At 61.1% G+C, this 27,142-nt stretch overlaps 1 protein-coding gene across 2 annotated transcripts; it reads left to right on the forward strand.

Annotated features, from left to right (window-relative positions):
- Positions 1-1,037: 1,037 nt before the first annotated feature.
- HNF1B (HNF1 homeobox B) lies at positions 1,038-25,409 on the forward strand. 2 transcript variants are annotated; one of them, XM_075719771.1, is made up of 9 exons: positions 1,038-1,375; positions 6,754-6,953; positions 8,404-8,668; positions 9,530-9,771; positions 17,516-17,679; positions 20,678-20,810; positions 20,939-21,130; positions 21,840-21,958; positions 25,389-25,409. In XM_075719771.1, the coding sequence occupies exons 1-9, from the start codon at positions 1,038-1,040 to the stop codon at positions 25,407-25,409; spliced, it is 1,674 nt and encodes a 557-aa protein (XP_075575886.1). The 2 variants fall into 2 exon arrangements, with proteins under 2 accessions (XP_075575886.1, XP_075575887.1); XM_075719772.1 differs by having other exon boundaries at positions 8,482-8,668.
- Positions 25,410-27,142: the final 1,733 nt, after the last annotated feature.

The raw sequence follows: 27,142 nt of genomic DNA on the forward strand, positions 1-27,142 counted from the left end.
GGGGTACCTGCGGGGCTGGGGGGCACAGCGCAGCCTGGGGTGCGGGCAGGGGGGTGCCCATCGCTGTAAGGGGGGTACCTGCGGGGCTGGGGGGCACAGCACAGCCCGGGGGTGTGGGCAGAGGGGTACCCATAGCTGTAAGGGGGGTACCTGCGGGGCACAGTGCAGCCTGGGGTGCGGGCAGGGGGGTGCCCATTGCCACCCTGGGGCGGTGTGGGGGGTACCTGCGGGGCTGGGGGGCACAGCGCAGCCTGGGGTGCGGGCAGGGGGGTGCCCATTGCCACCCTGGGGCGGGCAGGGGGGTACCTGCGGGGCTGGGGGGCACAGCGCAGCCTGGGGTGCGGGCAGGGGGGTGCCCATCGCTGTAAGGGGGGTACCTGCGGGGCACAGCGCAGCCCGGGGTGCGGGCAGGGGGGTGCCCATCGCTGTAAGGGGGGTACCTGCGGGGCTGGGGGGCACAGCACAGCCCGGGGGTGTGGGCAGAGGGGTACCCATCGCTGTAAGGGGGGTACCTGCGGGGCACAGCGCAGCCCGGGGTGCGGGCAGGGGGGTGCCCATCGCTGTAAGGGGGGTACCTGCGGGGCAGGGGGGTGCCGGCGGGTTCGGCGCAGCCGCGGCCCCGGGGGTGCCGCTGGCAGCGGGGCCGCGCCCCCAGCCCCCCGACGGCAGCCGGGGCTCCAGCGCTCGGGGCCGCCGTCCCGTCCCGTCCCGTCCCGTCCCGTCCCGTCCCGCCCGGCCGCTGCCCCCGCCGCGCCTCCCGCTCCTCCGGGGGCCTCGGCGGCGGCCGCGGGCAAAGTCCGCCCCAGCGCGGGCGATAAGGGCCGGGCCGGGGCGGGGGCGCGGGGGCCCGGGCGGCGGCCGGAGGAGAGGCCTTGCCGGCGCTGATTTGCATAAGGTATAATGCCTAATGGTGGCGGTCATGGCTTGGTAGAGGGCGGCCCGCGGCCCGCAGCAGCCCGCCGGCCGGGGCGGAGCGGCAGGCGGCCGGAGGGAGGGCGGGAGGCGAGCGGCGGGGCGCGCCGCCGGCGCCCGGGAGGATGGTGTCCCAGCTGAGCGGCCTGCAACGGGAGCTGCTGGGAGCCCTGCTCAGCTCCGGGGCCACCAAGGAAGGGCTGATCCGCGCCCTGGAGGACATGGTGCCCGCCGCCGGCTTCGGCGTCAAGCTGGAGAGCCTGCCGCTCTCCCCCGGCGGGCCGCCCGACGGCAAGGCCGCCTTCCCGCCGCTGGCCAACGGGCACGGCAAGGGCAAGCTCTCCGGCGACGAGGGCTCGGAGGACGGCGACGACTTCGACACGCCGCAGATCCTCCGCGAGTTGCAGGCGCTCAACACGGAGGAGGCGGTGGAGCAGCGGGCCGAGGTGGACAGGATGATCAGGTACCGGCGGGCAGCGGGAGCGGGACCGGGACCGGGACGGGGCGCACGCCGTGGAGCGCCGGGCTCCGGCCGCCCGTGCTCGGTCCGACGGCCCCGGCACCAAGAGCCCTGCCCGGGGGTCGTGCCCGGTGCTCCCTTGCCCGGTGCTGCCTGCCCGGGGATCGTGCCCGGTGCTCCTGTGCCCGGTGGCAGCCCCGGTGCTCCGTGCCCGGTGCTCCCTTGCCCGGGGATCGTGCCCGGTGCTCCGTGCCCGGTGGCAGCCCCGGTGCTCCGTGCCCGGTGCTCCCTTGCCCGGGGATCGTGCCCGGTGCTCCGTGCCCGGTGGCAGCCCCGGTGCTCCGTGCCCGGTGCTCCCTTGCCCGGGGATCGTGCCCGGTGCTCCGTGCCCGGTGGCAGCCCCGGTGCTCCGTGCCCGGTGCTCCCTGCCCGCCCCGCCGGCGGGTCCCGGTGCTCCGCGCCCGGCGGGGCTGTGCCGCGGCCCCCGCGGTGGCGAGGAGCCGGGCGGGCTGGGAGCCCGCTGCGGAGGGGAGCGGGACCGGGGCCGCGGAGGCTCGGACCGGTCGCCGGCTCCGTCCCCCCGCCCTCCCGCCGCGCCGGGAGATAAAACATAAACTGCAGCACGTGGAGCCCGGGGTGTTATTAATTTATTTCTATAAATCATCAACAGAAAGATACACAAAGGGCCGCGATTAGGGCGAGCGGAGCGGCGGGTTATTCATTGCCGAGGTTGTAAAGCGGCCGGGGAGGGGGGGAAGGAGGAAACCCCCAAAGGCGGCGGGCTGGGCTCCCCCCGTCCCGGGCTGCGGCCCCGGGGCCCGCGCCGAGCCGAGCCGCTCCCGGCCGCCGTCGGGGCGCGGCGGAGCAGCCCCGGGCACCGGGACCCCTCCGTGCCCCGGGGCAGGGGCGGCCGCCGCTGCTGCTCCTCCCGCAGCCCGGTGCGGCGGGGCGACGGCGGCCCCCCCCTCCCCGGGGCCGGTGCGAGCGGCTGGGGACCCCCTCGGGGCCGTCCCTGCGGGCAGCGGGGGCACCGCTCTGGCCCCCCGCACCTGGCACTGCTCTTTTCGTACCCGCCTCGACGCCCCTGAGCGCGGCACTCATCCTGCCCGCCGGGCTCAGCCCCTCCGTGCGTGCCCGTACCCCCCGTGCCAGCCCGTAGAGCCCGGGGTCGGCCCCAGCTCTTGCCCCCCAACAGCCCCGGTGCCTCGGCAGCCGCGTGCCAGGGCCCGGCAGGCGACGGGGACGCTGCCATGGTGGGCGCGGTGGGCACGGCGCTGGGCTCCGGGCCTGCCCCGGTACCGGCAGGGCAGACGGAGCATTTTGGGGACGGGGCTGGGCAGCAGCACCCATGCCTGCCAAGGGGCTCGGCTGGGACAGGCTAAAGAGGCTCCGTGCGAGGGAGGAATCACTGCAGGACTTCTCCGCTGCGTTCCCAGCCCTCCTGTGTGGCACCGTGCCCTGCACCTCTGGGTGCTCCCGCACCTCGGGGTGCTCCCGCCTGGCCCCAGTCCCCCCCTCTCGCTGGCTGCCTCCGTCCCTGGGGTGCCCGGGGTGGCGGAGGAGGCTCTGCCCCGGGATGGCTGCGCTCCCACAGGTGTTTCCGTGCAAAGTTTGCCTTTGGTGCAAACAAGAGCAGGCACATGTCCCTGAGGAGCCTTTGCAAAGAGCTCGTGTTTGCTCTAAGAGAGGCCTTTGTACTTGGAGAGGGAGCCAGGTAGGGGAGTCGGGAACCATTTATTGCAGCCACGCACGGCGGCTAAACCCCCTCTGCTCCCGCTCCCCCGGCATCGGCGTCCTGACCCCAGGGCCGGCTCGGTTTTTGGGCTGTTCCCGCGTCCCTGGGGGTGCTCAACCCTGCGGCTCTTTTTGGGACCGCGGCGCGGGCTTGGCTGCCCACCCGCAGCGCAGGCAAGGAGTTGCCCGTCGCCGTGCTGTGGTCCGCAGCGGTTCGCCCTGGCCGCGGCCCCTCGGCGAGCGCCGCGTTCCCTTGGGCCCCTTCATGGCACCCAAAGGGCTTCGGCTGGCGTGGGTGGGAGAGGAGAGAGCTGCGCTGCGGGCAGGCCGGCCCCGACGCCGGCACGGTGATTTCTCGCAGAGCCGGGCTCCGGGGCGAGACGCCCCGTGGTTCCCTCCCTGCCCCATCCCACCTGCCGGGGCTCGCCCAGACCCCGCTCGGGCAAATAATGTGTCCCGGGAGCACCCGGATCCCGTGGGCCCGGGGACCGCGGGAAAGCCACCAGCCCTCGGGGACCCGGCCAGAGATGCCCCAAAGCCGCTCCGAAATGCGTGGGGAGCGGTGGGTGCAGCACAGCTCCCCGCGCCGATTCCCTGTGTGCACAGGGAGATGCAGATTAGATAGGTCATTTCTGTAGGGATCCGGGTTTATAATCCATCTGTATAAATTCTTGGCATATTTCTCCGAGGATGTGGAGTGTATTTACCTGTTTTCAAGGCTGACAAAGGGGGTGAGAGGGTCTGGGAATCCCTGGGGAGAGGGACGGGCTTTGCCCCCCGCCTGCATGTGAGGCTGGGGTGGGAAATGCTTCTTTCTCGGTCTGCGTCGGTGGCCGGGCTTCGCCGGGGTTAATTTTGTGCAAGAAAAAACCACCTTTCCTTGATTTCGGTGGAGAAGGCCGTGGAGCCAGGGCTATAAACTGGTTTTCCAGTATTACAAAGCACTCCTGGGTTGGGTTGGGGTTTTTTTTTTTTTTTTGCGTGTAAAGTCCTGGTGAAGATTGGACAATAAATGTTTGGGTTGGTTTTTTTTTTTTTTTTTCATTTTGGTGACAGAACCAGAAAAAATGGGCTTGTGTTGAATCGAAAGGTTTTCCTCTCTGGCTTTTTAGGTTAACCAAAAAAGAAAAAAAAAAAAAGGCCAAACAAACACTCAAAAGTTTCATTTTGGGTCAAGTCCAAACATTTTGTTTAACATGAAACAAAATGTTTGGGTTTGGTTTCAGGTTGTTTAACCCTTTTGAATACGGTCAAGTTGATTTGTAAAGAAAAAACACTGCTCAGAAAATAAGCACTGAATAATTGTTTTGAAAGCGTAAGTGTGAAGCACGCTGGAAATATCAAGGTGAAGCCTTTCTTAAAATCGTAAAATGGAGGGAAACTCAGGGACTTTTTTCCTAATTCTCACATATTTTTTCCAGGCAAAACGCCACCAAATTTTATTTAAATTCAGAAATCGCGTCTGTAACCCCCGAGTCACTTGTTCGACATTTTAAAAGCGCGCTCTGTTGCACCGGCTCACAATTTCACCCTGGGAAAACGACGCCCTTGGCTTAGTTGTGAACCCAACTGCTATTAGAAATGATAATGAGCCCTGTTCCATTAAGTTATTATTAATCGGTAATTAGTAGGATCAGTTAGGTGACGCGAAGCGCTCGTGCCAAGAGCCCGTGCGAGCCCCTCGGCGTGGGCACGGCGGGAGGCACGGCGGCCGGCGGGCTTTGCCCTGCTTCGCCGGGAAGGAGCGTGCGTGCGGGGGAGAGCCGCACTGGAAGGACGTTTCCTTCCCATCCTTCTCGTTGGCTCCCGCCTTCTCCCGGGGCAGCACGAAGCCCAGAGAGCCCCGAAACGCCGTGTGCCGCGGCCGTCCCCGCCGGCTCCTGCTGCCGGCACCCACGATCGCTGCGGGGCCGATGGCCCGGCCGCACGGTGCCGTGCGTTTTGGGGCCAGGAGCAAGCTTTTCTGTTTGCACCGTGCTTAACCCAATCCGGGGTCCGGGCTGTTGGGAAAACCGGAGTCAGCACATCCATGTACCCGTGCGTGTGTGCAGCTCCGTGGGTCTGCGGTGCCGTGCGACCATCGCCGTATAGCGCGCACCGTATATACGTTGGGGTATACCGGAGGGTGCAGGGTTGGGCGCAGGGACAACGTCTCTAGGAAGGCTCCGTGCCCTCCTTCCCGGGGCCGGACAAAGCCCCCGCCGCTGACCCCGGAGTCAGCAGGCTCCCCTGGTCGGGCACTTTTGCTTTGGATCCAACCAGCTTTGTTCTCATGCTGCATTCAGGACAAAAAGAAAGAAATCTACTTGTTGGGTTATTTTGGGTTTTTTTTTTTTTTTTTACCCTTGACAAGTTGAAGGATCCAAAATAAGTAATGAATTGGGAAAGCAGTCGGATGGTTATTCCAAGCGCAGCGTTAAGAGTATCGCATTATTTGAGTGCATGACTGTGACCAGGTTCAGGCTCCGCACCGATTTTTCGGCGTTGAAGCACTTCCTTTTAGTCCAGCGTCCTCCTGTAGCGCAGAATAAATCCAGGGGTCTGGATTTAACTGGATATTTTATCTGGATACAGCGAAGGCGTATCGGCCTCTTCCTCTGCCGTCGCGTTGTGCTTTCGTTAGAGCTAAGAACGCGGGCGGCATTTTGATTTTTGGCCGTAATTTTGTTTCTTCCTTAGATGGGCGTCAGCTACCCCAAGGACACCGAAGTAATGCGGATTTAGGAAAGAGTCGTTTTACACCCGGATCTTGCAGGACCCAAATTCAAGTGTTTAAAAATATTCAAGAATGACTTAAAATTACTGGGGAGGGGGTTGGCTTTGGTTTTCCATTCGGGGACTTGCCCGGGTTTGCGCGCCTGGTTTGACCTTCTGCGTCTCAGCCTTTTGCGTCTGGCCCGTGTGTACGCTTCGCTGTTGTGGCAGGGTGGAAATAGGGTCTCTTTTAAATGAATACTGAGATTTTTAGGTAATTACCCCTGCGGGAATGGACGGGAGAAGATAAAGCAGCGAGCGTGGCGGGTGGTGTTCAGTGGCCGTGCGGGGGTCCCCGCCAGCCGGCGGCAAGCCCGGGGGCACGGGGTGCAGTGCGGGTACCGCACCCGGCAGCGGGGGTAGGAAAAGCATCCCCAGCACCTCCAAATTACAGGTTTCTCTTTCTTCAGAGAAATAGCCGTATGGGCTTCCCGTATCCGCACGTGTGCGCGTATCCCATTGCATGTGCGTATCTTCAAAGGGAGAAATTGCGGTGAACGTAAAGGAGCAGCAGTTAATGGAGGGGCTGCATTTCTCCTTGAAGGATCTGGAGGTGCTTGACCAGCGTCAATGAGACCTCGACGTGCCCCGTCAGGACACCGGGATCCTCTTTACTTCTCCTTCCCGGGGCGAAGAGCCTGGTGGGCACCCCCGGGGTGGCCGTGGCACCCCGCGACCCCCGTCCCGCCAGCCCCTGCCTCCCTGGGGCAGGACGGGGCTGTTTTGGATGGCCGGGACGGCAGTCGGGGAAGGACGTACGCTCAAGGGATCGTGTGTCCTTCTGAAACAGGTTTCAGAATAATAATAAAGGGTTTCCATCATGGGAAGAAGCAAATACCGGGCGCTTTTCCCCCGCCAGGAGAGATTAACCCTTCGTTTCCCTACTCCCCCAGCGAGGACCCGTGGCGGGCGGCGAAGATGATCAAGGGGTACATGCAGCAGCACAACATCCCGCAGCGGGAGGTGGTGGACGTCACCGGGCTCAACCAGTCGCACCTCTCCCAGCACCTCAACAAGGGCACCCCCATGAAGACGCAGAAAAGAGCCGCCCTCTACACGTGGTACGTCCGCAAGCAGCGGGAGATCCTCCGGCGTAAGTACCCGCACCAGCGCTCGCCCTTCAGAGCTAGCCGGGGGGAGAGGGGGTCCCCGCATCCCGGTCCTGCCCGCGGGTACCTGGCGTGTCCGGAGCTGATTGGGGAGCAGCCCCCTGCCCTCTTCCCTGGCAGAGCCCCGGCCAGCGCCCGCCGCTCCCTGTGCCCGCTGCGGCTGCCCGGGGGTCATCCCTGGCTTTGCCCCTGGAGCCAGGCTGCCAAGCATCTTCCCCAAAATATTTTCAGGAGTAAGATGAATTTAAGGCACAGGAAAACTGGGCGAGAGCCCCTCTTGGTCACAGTAACGCTGTGTGAGTTCCTCCAAGCCCATCCACACAGCTGAATTTCTGTATATCTGTATTCGTTAGAGGTGGGAAAGCAATTAATAATTACACACAATTAGATGCCTTGCCCACCTCTGCCCCCTTTTCCTCTCTGTTTCTCAAGACTGCTCGTTTTCTGCAACTAATTGCAAAAAAAAGTAGAGCGGGAGGAAAGCAAAACCTGTAAATCGCTCCTGTCGGTAGCATGGTCTCAGGCAGCCCGTGCTATTTAAGAGGCAGATGATTTTGACCAAGCACACAGACTATTGCTTTTGTGCACCTCTCCCACTGCCCCCCGCGCCCGGGTTGGTCCCATATCGCTGGAAGCAGCCCCATTTTCGGCCGAGGTGCAGGTTGGGGCACTGACACCCCCCTTAAAAGGGCTCTGCCTCCCTCCTCCTGAAGGATGCGATATCCAAGCGGAAGGGAAGTGCAGAAAAGGGTTTAGCACCAAATACCATTGCTTTGAAAACACACCTTGAGACGTTAGAGCAAACAGAGCCTGCTCCAGCCTTGCCCTGCGTTCCCCCCCCTCGTCACAGGGGGAAAAGCCATTATAAAAAGAGGGAGAATTCCCCTGCAAAACTGAGAATAATAAACCCTCCCATTAATCTCCCTTTACTGCCGCGGTGACAAGCGCCGGGTCTGAGGCGGCCGCTGGGGAAGGTCACCTCTGGTGCCTGCCCGCCCCGGGCACGGGGCTGGCATCCCACCGCGCTGGGACGGGAGCGGGAGCCGGAGGGGAGCTCTGGGCGAGCAGAGGCACCCTTTCGGGGGGGGCTTTGCAGTCGTCCCGCCTGGCTCCTGGCTTGCAAAAAGCCTCCCGAAACAAGTGCACGCTGGCAGAGACCCAGGCCATGAATATGCATGCCCTGAGCATGCCTCCCCATTAAACACCCGTCCCGGAGGGATGGTGATGACCCCCCTGCCAGCGTGCGAGGCTGGCCCCTTCCCTGGGGTGGGTGGCAGGGAGCACCCGGCTCGCTCCAAAGCGTGCCGGGGCCGTGGGCTCGGGGTGCTGTGGGAGGGGACACGGGGCGGCGGGGCGGGGGGGCCACCTCCGCGCGGGACGGTGACTCCGAGCGGCGGCTATAGGCCAGCTCACGTCTGCTCCTTTCTCTTTCAGAGTTCAACCAGACAGTCCAGGGTTGTGGAAATATGACAGACAAAAGCAGTCAGGATCAGCTGCTGTTTCTCTTTCCAGAGTTCAATCAGCAGAACCAGGGGGCTGCCCAGCTCGACGACACCTGCTCCGAAACCCCCAGCAAGAAGATGCGCCGCAATCGGTTCAAGTGGGGGCCGGCCTCCCAGCAAATCTTGTACCAAGCCTACGACCGCCAGAAGAACCCCAGCAAGGAGGAGCGCGAGGCGCTGGTGGAGGAGTGCAACAGGTACAGGCTGCCCCGCGCCGCCCGCCGCCTCCTCGCCCGCCCCGCGGTCTTTGTTCCAAAAAATGCACGCGATGCCGGGCTCCCGGCTCGCAGCCCCGGCCACTGGCTCATGGCGTGGCTTTGCTCAGCTGCCTGGCCTCTTTTGGCTTCGTTTTCCCCATCTGGGTGACGTCCGGGGCTGAGCGGGCTCCGTGCCGGGGCGGGGATGCCACAGGGGTGCCGTAGGGATGCCGTAGGGGTGCTACAGGGATGCCATAGGGATGCGGTAGGTGTGCCACAGGGATGTGGTAGGGGTGCCGTAGGGGTGCTGTAGGGATGCCACAGGGATGCCGTAGGGATGCGGTAGGGATGCGGTAGGGGTGCTACAGGGATGCCGTAGGGATGCCGTAGGGGTGCCATAGGGATGCCGTAGGGGTGCCACAGGGATGCCGTAGGGATGCCGTAGGGGTGCTGTAAGGATGCCACAGGGATGCCGTAGGGATGCCATAGGGATGCGGTAGGGGTGCTACAGGGATGCCGTAGGGATGCCGTAGGGGTGCCATAGGGATGCCGTAGGGGTGCCGTAGGGATGCCGTAGGGGTCCTACAGGGATGCCGTAGGGGTGCCACAGGGATGCCGTAGGGATGCCGTAGGGCTGCCATAGGGATGCCACAGGGATGCTGCAGCGTTCCAGCAACATCAGAGGGAGGACGGGGGATGACTTTTATGGCATGGATGTAGTTGGAAAGAGCAGGCGGGCTTGTAGGAAGGGCTTATACGCCCCCAAATTCGCGCGTCCTCCCGAGGTCCCCTGCCTGGCGGTGCTGGCGGAGCCCCCCCCCAGCAGCACCCTTGTTCCAACGTGTCCCCTTGCACGCGCAGGGCCGAGTGTCTGCAGCGAGGGGTGTCTCCCTCCAAGGCGCACGGGCTCGGCTCCAACCTGGTGACGGAGGTCCGCGTCTACAACTGGTTCGCCAACCGGCGGAAGGAGGAGGCTTTCCGCCAGAAGCTGGCCATGGACGCCTACAGCTCGGGCCAGCCCCCGCACAGCATGAACCTGCTGCTGTCCCACGGTTCCCCCCACCACAACCAGCCCAGCGCCTCGCCTCCCAGCAAAATGCCAGGTAAGCCCTCGCTGAGGGCGCTCGGGCCGTGGCGTTGGAGCGGTCGCAGCGCTGGGTCCCGTTTTTGCTGGGGAAAGGGGTGCCGAGCCCTCGGGGCCGTGCAGGGGTAGCCTCGGGGGGAAGATGGTCGCCCCAGTCCCTGCCGCGGCTTCAAGGGGTGGAGGTGGCACGGAGCAGAGCGAGCGCTGACGCTGCGGTGTTATGGCCGGGCAATGCCATGTGACGGGGGCTGGATTTCCGTCCTGCTGCGGAGAAATCGGTGTTTGCTTGGTTGGTTGAATTCACTGGAGTCCCCGCGCGGGCTAGGCTGGGCAGGGCAAGGCTGTGCCCGGCGGGGCGGGGAGGCGGGCGGCTCTGCGCCTGATGCTGCGATGCTGGGGCCTTGGGATGCAGCCCACTGGTGAGCACTGGTTTCGGGGCGGGGGGCACACAGGCGATGCTGCAAAGCCCATCGGAAGATCATAGAATCACAGAATCGTTTAGGCTGGAAAAGACCTTTAAGATCATCCAGTCCAACCATCAACCTAACACTACCAAGTCCACCACTAAACCAATTCAGGGGACAGGAGAAACCCCACGCCTCCTGGCTTGGTGGCTGGACCATTTGTAATGGAAGTAAAAACTAGGAATCATTAAGATTGGAAAGGATGTGGCAGCGTGTCCTGGCCTTGCTGCAGGGCTGGATCTCCCCAGGCTGGGTGCGTGGTGCTGCACCGTCCCCATGCCAGGGCGGAGGGAGGTGGATGGAGAAGGCTGCTCGGGGGGTGCAGGGCTCACCCCAACCTCCGCCTTTCCATACCATGATCCGGCCCTGTTGTGCATAGCGAGGAGCCGGCTGGGGAGAGCAGACCCGCTGAAAACTCGCCGGGGATTTAAGAAGGAGAGATAACGCCGCCCGGGGAGGGGGCTGCACGCCTGGGGAGGCTAATCAGGGCGGGCGGGGGCGGCGCGGCGTGGGGCGCGAGGCATTGTTGGGAGAACAATCGCCATTGTCCCCTTACCTGCCCTCTGCAGCCAAAGTGCCAGCCCCGGGCAGGCAGGAGCGGGGGGTCAGCGCGGGGGCCGCGTCCCAACCGCCCCGCGTCCCCCCTCGGCCGCGGCACCGGCGCTGGCACAGCCCGACCGGGGAGGCTAAAACCAGCCGCCTCTTGGAAATGACCCTGCCTGCCTCGTTACGCACACCCAACTCGTTACAAAGGCGAATTAAAAGGAACCCATGTGGCTGAGAGTCCCTGCGGGAAGGGCAGGGTGCTTGGGGAGAGGAGGCTGAGAGGTGGGGACGGTGCCGGTCCGGGGCGGGACACCCGTCCTTGGGCGTTAGCAGGCGAGGGCAGCCCCCAAAGCGGTACCCGGGGGATGCACCAGCCCCGGGTGAGCGCACGGCATCCCAGCCAGCTCCCAGCGGCGGGAGGGACAGGCGGCATCCGACCCGCTTCCCGGGCATCGCTCTCCCCGTAGGGCCGGCCGGCGGTGACCAAAATGTGACCCTGCCCCAGGAATGCCCCGCACAATGGCGGGGACAGGGAGGACGTTTGCCCTCCTGTCACCGGCTGATTGCTTACAAGATGCCCTACAAGCACATTGTCAGCAAAATCAGCTGTTTTCAGTGTCGGCCGGCGGGCTTTACAATACCCCACCAGCATGCAGCCCCACGTTGTCATGGCGTTGTCCCCCCCATGCATGCTTAATTGACAATTAAGCCGGGGCTTTGAACGAACCCCGCTGCCTTTGATGTGCCCCTGTCCTGCCAGCGCGCATGCAGGCACCCCGCGAGAACCTTTGTTTTCTTCTATTAGGGGACGGCAATTACTGTAACCGCGGGCATTTATCTTGGGGCTGGAGGGCCGTTAAGCCCCAACCTTTATTTTCCCGACGGAGCAGTGGCCAGCAGGAGCCGGCCGCGGCTATAGGGCCGATGACAGCCCATTCGGAGGGGCTTTTGAGCAGGGCAGGAGTGATGGCCGCGGCGGTGGCAAAGGGCCCCTCCGGAGGGGTCAGGAGGGCTCGGCCACGGGAATTTGCTGGTGGCCAGCGCTTGTATCCATCGGCCCCGCTGAGGAGGAGGAGACGGGCACGGTGAGGGCCACCGTGGGGTTTTAGGGCTGGTTTGGGGGGCGATGGGCAGGGATGGAGCTCAGCCATGGCTGCTTTGGGGTCATTTGGAGCAAGCTGGGTGCCGGCAGCCTCGCAGCTCCCGAAACATCGCCGCGTCCGTCGCTGCTTAAACCTCCTCCAAGAGACATTTGGGGACCCGCTGCCTCGGTGGGTCACGGGGCAGTGCTGGCGGGGCCGGCCCCGCTGCCTGGCTGACCCCATCCAGGGCTGGCCGTGCTGGGATTTGAACTGCCCTTGCACCGCGTGCGGCAGCGGCTGGAGCGCTCAATGCCTTAACAGCTTAATGACGGCGCTGGGACGCTGCCCGCGTCCTACCCCTGATCGGCCCCGTCCCCTCCGTGACGTCCCCCGGCAGGAAACGATGGGGCTGGCGGCGTGGGGCAGCTGCAAAATCGTTCCCGTGCCCGCAGACAAAGAGGGATCGCCTGCTCCTCGGGACGTCAATGGGGTCTTGCGAAAGGGCGTAATGACGGCCGGGCAGGGATAAGAGCTGTAAAAGTCAAACATCCTCCCGGCCTCTTCTTGGGGACCCATCTGTCAAGCCTCAAGCCGTAGTTTTTAACTATTTGGAGGTAAATACTTAAAGCCTATCTATCTCGGAGGCTTCTCTCAGACTCTGGACTTTTCCCTTCCTCTATGGGGTATTATCAGCGATCTTGGTTCCCTGTTTGATTTGAAGGTCACTAGGGGCTTTATCTCGGTGCCATGCCGTAGACTCTGGCTTATGCCATTTTTATCTTCAAGAGCCCCGAAGACAATCAGCGCATTGATGAGATTAGGTGACGCACCACCCGGCTCGCCGGCCGCCCCCCGCCTCCCGCCCTGCATACAAAGGGACGGCCGGCGCCCGTCGGACCCCGCGAAGCCCCGGCCCCGCGGCCGGGGGTCGCGGCATGGCCTCCAGCCCGTCCCGGGGGGTCCTGCACCGAAAGGTGGTCAGGGTGTCCATCCGTCCGTCCATCCATCCATCCATCCATCCCTACCTGCTCTGCAAATATCAGAGGAGCAGAGCAATATCAGAGCAATCATGTATACACACATATATATGTGTGTGTGTATATATATACGAACGTACGGTACTTATAAATATTTTTAGATATCTCTATAGATGGAGATAACAAACGTAAAAATAACTCAGTACCACCCCTGAGATTCTTCCTTAAACCCAAAGGGCAATTAAAGCGTTTTAACTTTTTCTCAAAGAAGAGCCCGTCAGGAAAGCCTTGGCGCAGAGGTTCTTTGGTTTATGCCTGGATCCTACACGTCGTTCCCTGGGGTACGTGCTGGTTCTGATCGTGGACCCGGTGCCAGCGGTTGTAATATTTTACTGTTGGGCGCACTGTGGGGCTCTGTGGGTACAGTGCGCTGTTAGGAGCTTTTCCCGGTTTTATGGGGGGTAATTAGAACTTTATGACAGCAGCGAAATGGGAGGGTCCAGTCCCCATAAACAGGTTTATAATGGATATAAACTATGCACCTCTGTAACTTAGGAAGATTAACACTTTAGGGACAATTTGAGCGGCAGCCCAAAAATCAGAGCTGCCCTCGGCGCTGCCTGGACCTGCGTTTGGGAGGGTGAAACGGTCCCGTCACCGCCCCGCCTGCTTCCATGGGGTCAATAGGTGCAGCGTCGCTGACTCCAGCGTGACCCCCAAAATTACACTTTGCCTTTCTCGCCCCGCTGCCGGGCTCCTGGTCCACGCCGGCGGTGACGGCATCCTGGCGAGTCGGGCAGAGCCAGGGTTGAATCCCTGCCGCCGCCTGAGTCATCGGTGGCCAGGCGCGTAGTGCGGCCGGGTCCATTTTGGGGTTGGGCATCGCCGGTGGTTTGCAGGATGTTTGCGAAGCCGCGGGCAAAAGTGCAGCCTGGTGCCGGGGTGAGCGGCGGGCGCTGCTGCCGGAGGAGGTCGAGATGTGCTGTGCGATGGCGGCGGCAGCAGGGGCTCCTCGTTTACAAGTACAGTGAGGTTTTTTTTGAAAAAGAACAATTTAATCATATCAATATGACTTAAAGCAGAGGAGAAGCGAGCTGCTTCGTTGCTTTTGCCTGCCAAAGACACAAGACTGGCGTGTACCGAGCAAACGGCTCAAGCCTGCGACGAAAACACCAAAGTTATCGATCGCTGCCCTAACCCCCCGCGTTGCTCTCCCCACCCCAAAAGCCAGTTTGGGGGAATGGGTCTGGCACCCCTGAGAAGCTGGGGGGTGCCGGGGCCAGCTGCAGGAAGCTGTGGGCTCGTGGGACCCCCCCCGCCAGCCGGGCTGTGCCCTGGGGCCACGGGGTCTGGGGGCTGCCACGCTGCCCGTCCCCCTTGGCTGAAACACAGGGTTAAGGCTCCGGGAGCCGGACCCCGCGGCTTGTCTGGAAACATGGGAAAGCAGTAAAACATTTCACGGGCAGTGCAGCTCGGGGGCACACAATAGCCGGGTCCCATAAACAGACTTTTATATTACGGCTGTAGCTCCAGTAAAAAAAAAAAAAAAAAAAGCCTTAAAGAGGGCCGGCTCCGCAGCCAGACCCATTCCCAGTGATCCCCATCCAGGCTCCTCTCTCGGGCAGCTGCAGGGAGAGGCTGAGGAGGAATAAATCTCTTTGCACGGGGGCTGCTTCCAGCTGCGGAGACGCAGGAGAGTGGCGGGAGCGGAGTCGTGGCAGGCTTCAATGGCTCCCACTCATAAACCCTGGACCACAGAGCCTGCCGCTCGCTCCAGGAGGAAGCCTTCATAGAATCATAGAATCTTTTAGGTTGGAGAAGACCTTTAAGATCATCCAGCCCAACCATTAACCTAACACTACCAAGTCCACCACTAAACCGATTAAGAGTAGAGTAGCAATTTCATGTTTCTTGGCTTGGTGGCTGGATTATTTATAATGAAAGTAAAAACTAGGAATCATTAAGGTTGGAAAGGATCTCCAAGATCATCAACCATCAACCCAACACCCCCATGCCCACTAAACCATGTCCCAAAGTGCCACGTCTGCCTGTTTTTTGAACGCTTCCAGGGATGGGGACTCCACCACCTCTCTGGGCAGCCTGTTCCAATGCTTGACTACCCTTTCCATGAAGAAATTTTTCCTCATATCCAATCTAAACCTCCCCTGACACAGCTTGAGCCCATAATTATCTAATCCACCCAAATCTAACCCAACCCTTAGAGTGTATAAATAACAATAATACCCGTCTCATTCTGGGAATGGGAAAAACCCAAGCCGGGATAGTTGGGGGCTTCCTAAAGGGCTGGAAGGTAGCCATGGCCGAAGAGCCTTTACCCTGCCCGGCAAGCGGTTTCTGGGCAGACCCAGGTGCCCGTGGGCTTTGGGGATGCAGGAGCCCCCCGCCAGCGCAGCCCCTGCCACCGCGGGAGCGGGGTCCTCGGTGGGGCTGGACGCTGGCACCGCTGCCGCCATCCCCGCAGCCCGACCTCGCGCTCCTCGGGAGAGATAATCTTCATCAAGACTCGGAGACTTCAGCGGTTTTATCTAGGGACCCAAAATCTCGGTCACCAGACTATCTGAAGATCTTGGCATTGGTTATTGTTCCTCAAACAATAAAAGTCTTGTCCTTGGGATTGCAGGGAGAAGTTTGAAAATCAGCTTTTAACATCTCGTATGTTTTTAAAGACAACTTCATAGCTCTGGGTGTCTTGGCTCATGAGTTACAAGCATCCTCAGGTGGGCGTAGCGTGATTTGGGGGATTAAAATGTTGGGGTTGTTTTTTTTCTTACTGAAAGCTTCACCGAACCCAAGAGAGACTGAAGATTGAGCAGAAGCTCTGATTTGTCTTTCCAATAGGAGCCGCCTGCGCTCCTCGTCTATCTTTAAGATCACGCTCAGAAGAAAGGGCTTTATTTTATCTCCCCTCCCATTGTTTAACCAGCGCTGCAGGATCTCGGCCCGGCAGCGGCTGAAGCACACTCTGCACGAGGCCGGGACCGCGGGGAAGAATGCGTGTGACAGTGCCCCGGTTGAGTAATGTTTACCCTGTTCACGGCAGGGACGTCCACTCGGACCGGCAAATATCCACCTGCCAGAGGACATTCTTTTATTATCAGGGATAAAAGGGGTTTGCTGGGAAATGATCAGGAACCAGACATCGCGGGGAGATTCCTATCTGTGGGACATGTTTAACCAGCTGATGGAGAAAATTCGGAGGCGATTAAAGAGTGACTTTGCTGTGGTTTTGGTGGAGGGCGCGGGTAGCCGTCTGCGCTTCGGCAGATGCTTTTGGAGTTCGCGGGAAGCTCCCGGACTCCAGTTATCATTTCATTCCTTTTCCTTGATTCGGAAATTTTTAGAGTAGCCCTTAGAGCATCCTTTGCCGAGCCAGCCTGCATCAGCTCTTCCGCTCAGGCACCTGGGAGAGGGAGATCCCGAAATCCCAGGAGGAAGATCCTTTACCTGGGTGGGTTTTGTAGCTGGGAGTGTCCGTGCTGTGCTGGGACGGCCGAGGAGCCGCCGGCATCCTCCGCGGGCTGCACCTCTCGGCTGGCGGTCGTTCTGGGCAGCCGTCCCCAACGCCCCCGCGCAGTGGCCGGGGCTCACGGGCGGACGATGCTCTTGGTGGTCTCAGTTGCGAGGGTGGGCTTCGCCGCCATGGTTTTCTTTCCCAGGAGAGCTGTGGGCCGTCCATCTGTCCACCGCTTCGATCCCAGGGCGGTTCAATGAACCCGGCCGCGAGCACGGTGCCGGACTCCTCGTAATAAATGGCTTTTCGCCGCAGTCGTCAAGGCAGCCTTGTAAAAGACGCTTTTGTTTCCCGTGGGTTTTCCTCGGTTAATTATTTGTGATCTGTAGATGCCTTTCCATGACACATGGCTGATCATATGGTTATCAGTGCAGGGCGTTTTAGCCAAATTAAATATATTTGTATAGAAGACCTGTGCTCGAGCCAGATTTCCCTCCTCGGCAGTGGTGGGCTGCGGTCTGGTTTGGAGGTTTGCGTGTGTCTGGTCCCTCTGTCTTCCTGCAGTGATCTGTTAATCATACACTCCTCGAGAGGGAGTTGAGAGGGAAATGGGATGCAGAAGAGCCTGGGAAAAAAGTGAGAGCCGTCGCTGCTTCGAGCTGGGCAGTGCTGGGCTGGCCGGGGGCTGCGAGGAGCCGGGCGAGCCTTGCAGAGGGAAGAGCTGGAGGATGCAAAGTCGCTCCCCACGGCTCAGGGCCCTCAGGCCGGTGTCCGAGAGCCACGGGGACATGGCAGGAATTTGCACGAAGGGTGCAAGCGGCGCAAACGAAAGCACAAGGGGTGCAGATGGGGGTCCAGGCTGTTGGCCTGGGTTGGGCTCCCGTGGGAGCCGCTCTTTCTGCCCCACGGCACTGGGGCCCACGGGCAGCTCAGCATCCCTCACCGTAAACTTCTTGCTATAATTTCAGAGGACGGGGTTGGGGAGAAGCTGGGAAGCGGCACTGGGGGAAGGGGCACGTTGTCCGGTGCCGTCCCTCCTGTTTATCCTTCAAGGGTGTCATTTAGGAGCTTGGACACCCGTTTGCATCCTTGTGCCGAGGGAGCCAGTGGCGGGGTGGGGGGCTTCCCCTTTGCAGGGCCACTTTCAGAGGGGGTTGGCGCGGCCGGGGCACCCTCGCCGGGGTGCCCGTGGGTGATGCCAACGCCTGGCGGTGTTTTGCAGGGGTCCGGTACAGCCAGGCGGCGAGCGGCGAGGCGGCATCCTCCGGGGCCATCAGCCACCACGCTGGCGGTGCCATGGTCACCACCAGCCAGGCGGTCCTGCAGCAGGTCTCCCCGGCCGGCTTGGACCCGGGCCACGGTTTGCTCTCGCCCGACGGTAAAATGGTGAGTACACCTGGCCTATTGTGGCGGCGGCGCTGATAAGATAAGAGGGCGCAGCGGGCAAAGCAAACACGCTTTCCCCGGGTTTCACACGCGGCCCGTGCCGAACAATGGGGCATTGTGGGGCTGGGGCCGCGGCGCGGGTGCGCAGCCATCCCCGCCGCCCGTCTCAAAGGCGGCGCTCGGCCCCCGCGCTCCCCGGCGGGCAACGGGGTGTTTTCTGAGCGCGGCCCATAAATCTGACAGAGCCTCGCTCGGCTATTTATTGATTGCATGCTTCGCAGACTGAATGTGCGCTGGGTGGATCACTGTTTGTTTTCTCCTGCCAATGACATGGGTGTCGATAAAATGCTCATTCATTATTTTTTCCCTAAGCCTTCCCAAGTTTGGAGTTTCGTTGGGGAAGCGCTTTCCTTGCAAGCAGGGACCTTCTTGCCCCGGGGCATCACCCGGGGCATCTAACCCGCTAGTGCCAGCTCCAGCCCCGGAGCTCCTGCCTCTCCCCGTCCCCTTCCCCACGTGCTCGGGGCTCTGCTGCAAGGACTGCGCTGGGCAGAGCTGCAGACGGTGGCGGGTGGATGGGACACCGGCGTCCCCGCCGGGTGCGTGATGCGTCCCCATGCCAGGTGCTGCAGGACTGCTGCAAAAAAGTGGTTGTAAATGCAGGGCTGGGCTGGGTTTGCAATGACCGAGCTGCTCCTTTCTGCGGGTGCCCGGCCGGTGCATAGCCCTTTGGAGGAGCACGTGAAGGAGCGGGACGAGGAGGGGACGCGGGGTGACGGGGCGGGATGGGAGAGCGCAGCCCTTCCCCGGAGCAGGCTGCCGGAGGTTTGCGTGCGGCTGCTGCTCTTCCGGGAGGAGGTTTTCTTCTGCTGAAAGCAAAAGTCAAACATGGCACTGGGCAGCGGGGCTGAGCCTGCTCTTTCCTGGTTTTCACTTCCATTTTTGGAGGGTTGGCCCTCTTGGGCCATCGCGTCGGTCTCCTCGCAAAGCTGGGTGGCTGCAGAGGGGCTCGGCGTCCCCTCCCTCAGCTGTGGCACTGTTGAATTTTGCCTTTCCTCCTGCCGCTCTCCGGCTTTGGATCTCTCGCGAGGATCTCCGTGCAGCCCCTCGGGCTCAGATGCTGACCCTGCAAAGCCAAGCGTCCCCCGCCGAGCAGGAGGGATGTTGCAGAGCAAAACCCCAGCCCTCCCAGCACGCTCCCCTGGCCCTGAACATGCCCAGGGGTGTGTTGAGCCTTATAACCCCGAGCCTTGAAGTCATAAAATGAGTCAGGAATAAAGGTGGCAGCGGCAGTGCCCGGGGCGGGGGTCCAGGAGGACGAAGCAATGGCAGAGCTCGGTGGCAGAGGCTGCCAGCACCTTTTGCGGGGGCCACGTCGGAGGGGTGGCTTTGCAGGAGCACAGGGAGGGACCCTTGTACGGGGCAGAGGGAGCTCAGAGCGGCCGGGCAGCATGGGAGAAGGCTGCGTGGAAATGCAGCGGATTAAACTGGGAACGGGAAGGTGCTGAAGTGCAGTAGGCGCTGGCGTGCGGCAGCAAAAGCCCTGCTGAGTTATCCCCGCTGCACGGACGTTGCACAGCGCCGTCAGGGACCGCTCTGGTCCTCAGCGTGCTGCATGAGGCTCTGCCAGCTTATCTCTGATCTTTAAGCAGGGCTAGCTAGTGCTTGCAAGGGATTCAATAGAAATATGCTGTAGGCTGTGGTTTCTAGTAAGTAAACATGTGCCTTTAATACCCCACATGAAACCAAAAGCTGCCAAGGAAGTTGCTGCATCTGAAGGCAATCGATTTTTTCAGGGAGGAGCGTTACTGAGGCTGCAGAAAACTTTGGGGCTTCGCTCCTTCATGCTCCAGCGTTGCCCTTAGTCGTGGTAATACCAGAGGGTCTCCCCCGAGGGTCCAGTGTCTGGAGGATCTTTTCCAGTCACGCAGTCTCCGGAGGTGATTTTGGCTGCGGTGCTTTGGGTCTACACCCCCCGTGAAAGGAGCCCAGGCTGCAGGCGAGCGGTGTGCGCTCGCCGTGAGCTGTTTGACTTGTGCAGCCGAGTGTGGTGTAACCTGGCCTTGAAGAGTCTTTGCAAGTGGAAAATACCGGATCAGGAAATATGAGTCACTCCCGGGCTTTGGAATTTATTGATGGATTTGTTTCAATGGCAGCAGGGCTATCTCCAACTCACATGTGCAAAATAAACAAGGTGCTCGGACCAGTGTCCAGAAATGTCACACGAAGAGCCCCGAGGATGGCTCTGAATGTGGATCGAGGTTGCTCAGTGCAAGAGGTCTAATGAGAGGGATTAGGAGAATGCGCGGCAATTAAAGAAATAAGGCACTTAGCCCCCTGTTTGTCCTGGGGACCAGCTCCAGTCCTCTCAGCACGCTCCAAGTGCCTTTGTGCGTCTGATCCCTAAACGCTGACCTGAAATCCCGGGAACTGGCTCTGGCTGAGTGCACCCGGCTCATCTCACCAGTGTCCTGCCCATCTGCAAAAGTGGTGACTAAGATCATCACCATGAGGCCCTTTTTATCTGCTTTCTGTCTTCTCCCCCCCCCCCCCGAGTTTATATTTCCCACTTTCCTCTACAACCGTGATGGTTCGAAGTTAATGAGTGTTGAGAGTCCTCAGCTGTCCCCGACAGCAGGAGCTTGGACTTGGGGAGCAAAATGGCAAAGGCTCGGGCTGTGCCGTGTCCTGGCACCGTGCTCCGGTGGAGCTGGAAGCCACTGCCAGCAAAATCCTTCACTGCTGCTGCTTCGCTCTTTATTAACACGAGGTTCGGGCGTCCCAGCCGGGGTCTGCAGCCCCGGGGTGGTGGGAGCTGTGGGTGCTGAACTGAGGGTTTCCCAGCTAGGCTGCAGCCCGCTCGCCTCTCGGGAGGGGGTTTGCTGGTCCCCCCCCCGAAATCTCCCTGCTGAAGCGGGCAGGCAGCAGGGGAGGGGGCCGGGAGCAGCCCCCTTGGCCGTGCCTCTGATGGTGGCTGTCCTGCCTTGCTCCTTGGCAGATCTCTGTTTCGGGGGGCGGGCTGCCCCCGGTGAGCACCCTGACCAACATCCACAGCTTGTCGCACCACAACCCGCAGCAGTCCCAGAACCTCATCATGACGCCGCTCTCGGGAGTCATGGCCATCGCACAGAGTAAGCACGCGCCCCGAGCTCACCTCCGCGCCCCGCCTGGACCCCCCAGCTCCTGCGGCGGGGAGGCGGACGCCCTGCCCGCTCGCGCCGGCGCTGACGTCCCCATTCTGCTCTTTCCCACCTCCCAGGTCTGAACACCTCGCAGGCGCAGAGCGTACCTGTTATCAACAGTGTTGCCGGCAGCTTGGCAGCTCTACAGCCGGTCCAGTTCTCCCAGCAGCTCCACAGCCCGCACCAGCAGCCGCTGATGCAGCAGTCACCCAGCCATATGACGCAGCAGCCTTTTATGGCCACCGTGACTCAGCTGCAGAACTCGCACAGTAAGGGTCCGGGCGATAGCTGCGACGGGAAGGGCCCAGAAAATGGGTTCAGATGGAAAATAAGCTCGCGCTCTCTTCCTGCTCTCCCCCGCCCAAGCTTGCACCCTTGGCTGCCACCCCTCTCCCGCGGGTACCAGCGAGCGGGATGCACGGCGGAGCGGGGCGGCCGCATCCCGCCTCATCCTCTCCTTCCCCCGTGCCGTTCGCCCTGCCGCATCTCCCGTACCGCTGCGCTGCAGCCCCACGGGTGGGATGCAGCCCCCAGCAGCGTTTTGTACAAACTTTATTTTTCTTTCGGTGTTCTTACTGCTAAAACATGTGCTTTGCCGAAGGAGGTGGCCGGGCCTATTGCGATCCCTGCAAAGCAAATGCTTCCCTGCTGTGCCTGGAAGGGATCTAGCTTCACCCCTCAGGCTCATCCATCATCCCGGCCCCATCCCTGCTCCGGCGCCGGGCTCTGCAGAGCTACCGGCATCTGGTCGAGCCACAGCCCTTCAGTCCCTACTGATTTCCCTGGGCAAGCTGGTAGCCGCGCAAGTGGTGGCTTAGAGGCAGGCGGTGGCTTCTTCCCATGGCTGGTTTTATCTCATTCGTGTCTCCGTGATGCTCGTTCCCACCCAGCACCCCTGCGACCTGCCATAACGCAGCACTTGGCTGCTCTGCCCCGTGGCTTTTCCGTGACGGCTGCTTGTTTCCCTCCTCTCCGCAGTGTACGCGCACAAACAGGAGCCTCCCCAGTATTCCCACACCTCCCGCTTCCCCTCGGCGATGGTGGTGACGGATACCAGCAGCATCAGCACGCTGACCAATATGTCTTCCAGTAAGCAGGTAATGGCCAGGCGGAGGTGGCTGAGGGTGGGCGTGCGGAGGGGGAGCGGGGCTGTTCCTCCCCTGGAATGCTGTGTCCAGTTTTGGGCCCCTCGATACAAGAAGGACATTGGGGTGCTGGAGCGTGGCCAGAGAAGGGCAGCGGAGCTGGGGCAGGGTCTGGAGCACAGGGCTGGTGGGGAGCGGCTGAGGGAGCTGGGGGTGTTCAGCCTGGAGAAGAGGAGGCTGAGGGGAGACCTGATCGCTCTGCAGCTCCTGACAGGAGGGGGCAGGGAGGGGGTGTTGGGCTCTTCTCCCAAGGAACAAGCGATAGGACGAGAGGAAATGGGCTCAAGCTGCGCTAGGGGAGGTTTAGGTTGGAAATTAGGAAAAATTTCTTCACGGAAAGGGTGGTCAAGAATTGGAACAGGCTGCCCAGAGAGGTGGGGGAGTCCCCATCCCTGGAAGTGTTCAAAAAACGGGCAGATGTGGCACTCTGGGACATGGTTTAGTCTGGTCTACCCTTGATTGGCTTAGTGTGGACTTGGCAGTGTTGGGTTAATGGTTGGACTGGATGATCTTGAAGGTCTTTTCCAACCTCAACGATTCGATGATTCTATGATTCTATGGGGCTGGAGGAGGGCGTAGCAGAGACCCCATCTCGCTGTCTGTGCAGCACCCGCATGGGCAGCTGGAGATGAGCCTCAGGACACCAAGAACCCATCCCAGCCCCTTCGCGGATACTGAAAAACCTGCTTGCAGATGTCAAGCGTCATGGGGATTTGGGTGATGGTCTGGCTGCGCTGGATGAGGATTTGTCTAACGCCTGGTGCTACCAGCCAGGCCGTGCCCATCCCTGGGACAACTTCATCAGCGCGGGAGCATCCTACTGGGGTTCAAACAGGGCCGGGAAGGTCAGGACCAAGCAGGCTCTGCCGCCTTTGTGTCCAGGGTGAATCAACCCTGGTTGGAGTCGAGCGGAGGAGCCGGGCTCCGATGGGCCCCGACTTCCCCCAGCCCGTAAACCTTTATCATCTGCCCGGTGCCGGCGCAGGTGTAAGGCAGGACTTATCCTGGTTCAAATCAGGTGTGCGAGCCCTTACTCAGACAATAGTCCCTTTCTAAAAGCCAGCTCTGGGGACTGTGGGAAATATGTGGCCCTTATTGATTGCTAGATAAATAAGAGAAAGCCTTGAACTTGCATTCAGATAAACTTTCTTACCGAGGTTTGACAGGGGAGAGGAAAAAAATGTCTGCAATGACCACAGAGTAAATACGGTGTGGGATTGCTGTGAGACCCCCAGCGTGGATGCCCGGGGCAGGGGCGCAAAAGAAGGGGCTGGGGCTGCAAAGGCGAGAGGTCGGGAGTTGGGCTGCCCAGGGGGTTTGGGGTGCCCGGGGAGGGGTGATGAACACCACCACCCCCAGCTTGGGTTGGGCTCCCACGCTTTGCAGCGCTCGGGGTGACCATTTATCTGCGCCCGCGCATCTCGGTCCGGGAGGCGGTCAGGCACGGCCGCGCTCCTCGGGAGCACCATTTCCTCCGCACGGCTTTATCGGCCCATCTGGTGTGCGCTCAGCCCGAACTCCCCCTGATTAATTGTGCTCTCCCGCCACGGGCTGCCTTTGATGCCGGGCTGGCCGAAAGCAGCCCTGGGCACACAGGAAATGTCCCTGGCAGGGAGATAGCGCCCGGTCATCCCCGCTGCCCGGCCGGGCGCTGCAATCGGCCTTCCTTGACGCGGCACTGCCCCGGGTGGTGGGGGCTCCCTTGGTTTTTCTCCTTCCATCACGCTTTTGCGCTTTAATTGAAGCAGGAGGAGGCCTGGCGGGTTCAGGAGGGGGGGAGATGGGGCCAGGCCCCCGCCGCCGCTGCTGCAGATGGGTGCAAAACGCCGATGGGTGCAAAACGCCGATGGGTGCAAAACGCTGATGGGTGCAAAACGCTGATGGGCGCAAAATGCTGATGGGTGCAAAATGCTGATGGGTGCAAAACGCCGATGGGAGCAAAACGCCGATGGGTGCAAAACGCCGATGGGCGCAAAATGCTGATGGGTGCAAAATGCTGATGGGTGCAAAATGCTGATGGGTGCAAAACGCCGATGGGTGCAAAACGCCGCAAAAAACGGCGCACCCACCCCGTTAGCCCCCCATACGTGACAAACGAGCACGGGCTGGTCCTGCAAGCAGGATCTGGCCCCTGGACCCCGGCACAGAGCTGGAGCGGGCACGGGGGTCATGTCCCACCCCAGTGCAGCCTCCCAGCCCCTGGGGCCTCTTTTCCCACCAACCATTCGACGCTCAAGCTAAAGTTGCAAAAACGTGTACCTGCATATTGATTTTTTTTTTTTTTCAGTGGTTGCCCCTTTTGTTTTGTTGGCGAATGAAGTGCTGCAGAGGTGGCATGACCCCCTAAACGCTGCTCACCTCCAAACCGGCTCAAATTCCCAAATATTTTTGCACAACCTACGTGAAACCCCAAGCCCGGGGGGCCGCACTGCTGCTCCCGAGCAGCCCCCTCTTTGCAAGAGGAGAGGCAACCTCGGGCAAAGCAAAGCCTCCGTCATTCCCCGGCGGCTCCTCTTCACCCCGCAGCCCCCGTGCCAGACCCTGCAAAGCTGCTCCGTGGCGGAGCCCGGCTGCTCCCGGTCCTGCTGGCGGGGATGGGGGCTGGAGGGGCGTCCCCGGTGCCCCCCAGCTCTCCCCTCGCAGCCGGGCGCTGCGGCTCGCTTATCAGATGTTGTTGTTTAGACCTGGAAGGGGCAAATACCTCCCGGTTCCTTTGACAACGCTTGAGGCCGAGCCACCATTTTTATTACGTTAGCAAACACCTGATAGCCGCGGCCCGGCCCTAATGACATGTCACGGGAGGCTCCTGGCGTCTCCTTATCTCCGCGTTACGATGTTTGCCGTGCGCTCCAGCCCGCAAGGTCACCCGCGGCTCCCGGCCCCCCACCCCACCGGTGACTGGGGGGACCCCGGCTGGGGGACCCACCCCGAGGGATGCAGAAGGGGCCGCCGCGGTGGGACCGGTGCGGGGGCTGCTCGGCTCCTTCCCCAGAGGTGACAGCGACGCCGGGGGACAGCGACGAGCGTGGTCCCCGGCCCCGCTCCCACCCGAGCGCGAGCTCCTCACGCCTGGCTGCTCTTGGCAGCGCTGCTGAGCTGCGTGGCACAATCTCTGCAGCAGCCTGGACACACGCAGGCCCTTTTTTTATTATTATTTTTGGGAGGGGGTGGTAATATCTGGCTCAGAAAGTATTTTCCCACTGCCTCCCCCTCGGGGGTGCCGGGGAGGGCTCAGGGCCAAGCAGGGCTTGTGGGGCAGGAGGTGCGGGGGGGGGTGATGCCTCCAAATGCTTTGCGGTGCCCCCAGAGAGCCCCCCGCGGTGCTGCCTTCACCTCCTGCCCGCCTGCCTGCCAGTCACCGTGCTGTTCTCTCCCTCCCCAGTGTCCCCTGCAAGCCTGGTGATGCTCCACACCTCGCTGCTTTTGCACATAGCAACGGGATCTTATTTTCCACAACATCCCGCCGGTGACCCGTGCGCCGAGCCCAGGGAGTCGCCAGAGCGAAGCCCAGCGCCGCAGCGAGGAGCCCATCAACCCGAAACGGAGCCGGAGGCTCGAGACTCCCCGTCGCCCTTCCGCGCCCCGCCGGGGACGAGCTCAGATTCGCGGGGTGCCCAGCCGGGACCGTGCTTCTCCTTCCCTCTGCGCAGTATTTCCAAGACATGTCTTGGGGATTTTTTTTTCTTAAGTATTTGCCTTCCAAGAGGCTCTCCCGAGGAACTAGGAACAAGCTGTACTGGGGACTGGCAGAAGGGCAAGATGGATAATATTTAAGTTATACTCCTCCACTCGACGGACTGAAAGGGACTTGGGTCTGTTACTTGGTGTTTGGAAGGAGGAATTGCATGTGCTGTTGAACTGAGCCGATTAAACTGTAAATATGGGTACAGTCTGCTCCATCCTCACCCTTCCCTGCTCCTATACATAGAGATTTATATAAAAGAAGTAAATTTTGTCCAATGGTTGTAAACTACTGTAATCAAGTGCAATTCCCCCATCTGTATATATTGTTCCCGAATCTCTTCCCTTTCTCCCCTTTTATTTTTTTTTTTTTGGTAAAGGTCAGAGCTGAGCATGGTTTTGGTTTTGTATTTCTCTTCTTCATTTAAATGAGTTAATTCACAAGGACGCCGGTCTGGCGGCACCGGTCTCCGCTCTGCAGGAGGACAGGCACACGCGTGTCCTCCGCACGGTGACATCCCACGTGACGGAAGGGCACAGGGCGAGCGGAGCAGAGCCCCGGCACGACCTGGACGATCCGTGTGGGGACAGCTGCCGCTAAGGAGATCTCAAGGGACTTTTCTGATTTTGGGGACTCCGAGATGGACTGTTGTGGGGTGGGGAAGCGCTCAGCAGCCCGGCGGACACATCCAGATTGCTCGGAGGCGTGCGGCGTCGGCAGTTTTCAGGTGAGCCCGTAGCGTTTGCTGCTACAGCGGTGAATGAGCTGCAAGAAATTCTGGTGGGATCGTCCTCGAGTGGAGTTCAGAGACTGTCTCCCTTTTCTCCCCTCCTCGGGGTGCGGAAGGGACTGGGTGCCCAGTTACTGCCTCGTCTCCCTGCCCAGTAAACGGCCAGTACAGGTGGCTTATTTTCCACCGCGAGTAGGTCGATGGCGAGCCTCGTCGGCTCCTCCCTGATCAATAAACACGGTGCTCTCGTCCTCGCTGTGTCACCTCCGAGCTGCAGCTGGGTGGACGGGCCCCGGGCTGTGATGTGAACGCGCCGGTCCCCGGTCCCTGCCGGCTGCCTGCCTTGTCTCGCCTGGCAGCAGCTCTCGGAGGAAAAGCTTCGCAGCGAGATCACCGGCTTGTCAATGAGCCCACCTCCGCGGTGAGGGCACGTCCCAGCTGGGCACCCGCTGAGGACACCGGGCTCCACACCCTCCGGAGCCCTGAAGCGCTTTAGGTGCCCAAGTCCTACCTCCCGAAGCTGCGGAAGCTGTAAAAGGCGTCGTCTCTCCTCCAGTGAGATACAAGCTCCTCCATACCTGCTCCCCTTCAGAAATGGATCTAATGCTCCCCGGCTGTGTACGTTTTTCTTAAACTTTGCAGCATGTGCCAACTGCTGAGAGCAATTTAGAGAGGTGGAGAGCAGCAGAGGTGCCCGTGGATGGATGACCACTGCTAAAATGAA

This window comes from Pelecanus crispus, chromosome 12, assembly GCF_030463565.1.
Source record: "Pelecanus crispus isolate bPelCri1 chromosome 12, bPelCri1.pri, whole genome shotgun sequence".
NCBI classification, from domain to species: domain Eukaryota; kingdom Metazoa; phylum Chordata; class Aves; order Pelecaniformes; family Pelecanidae; genus Pelecanus; species Pelecanus crispus.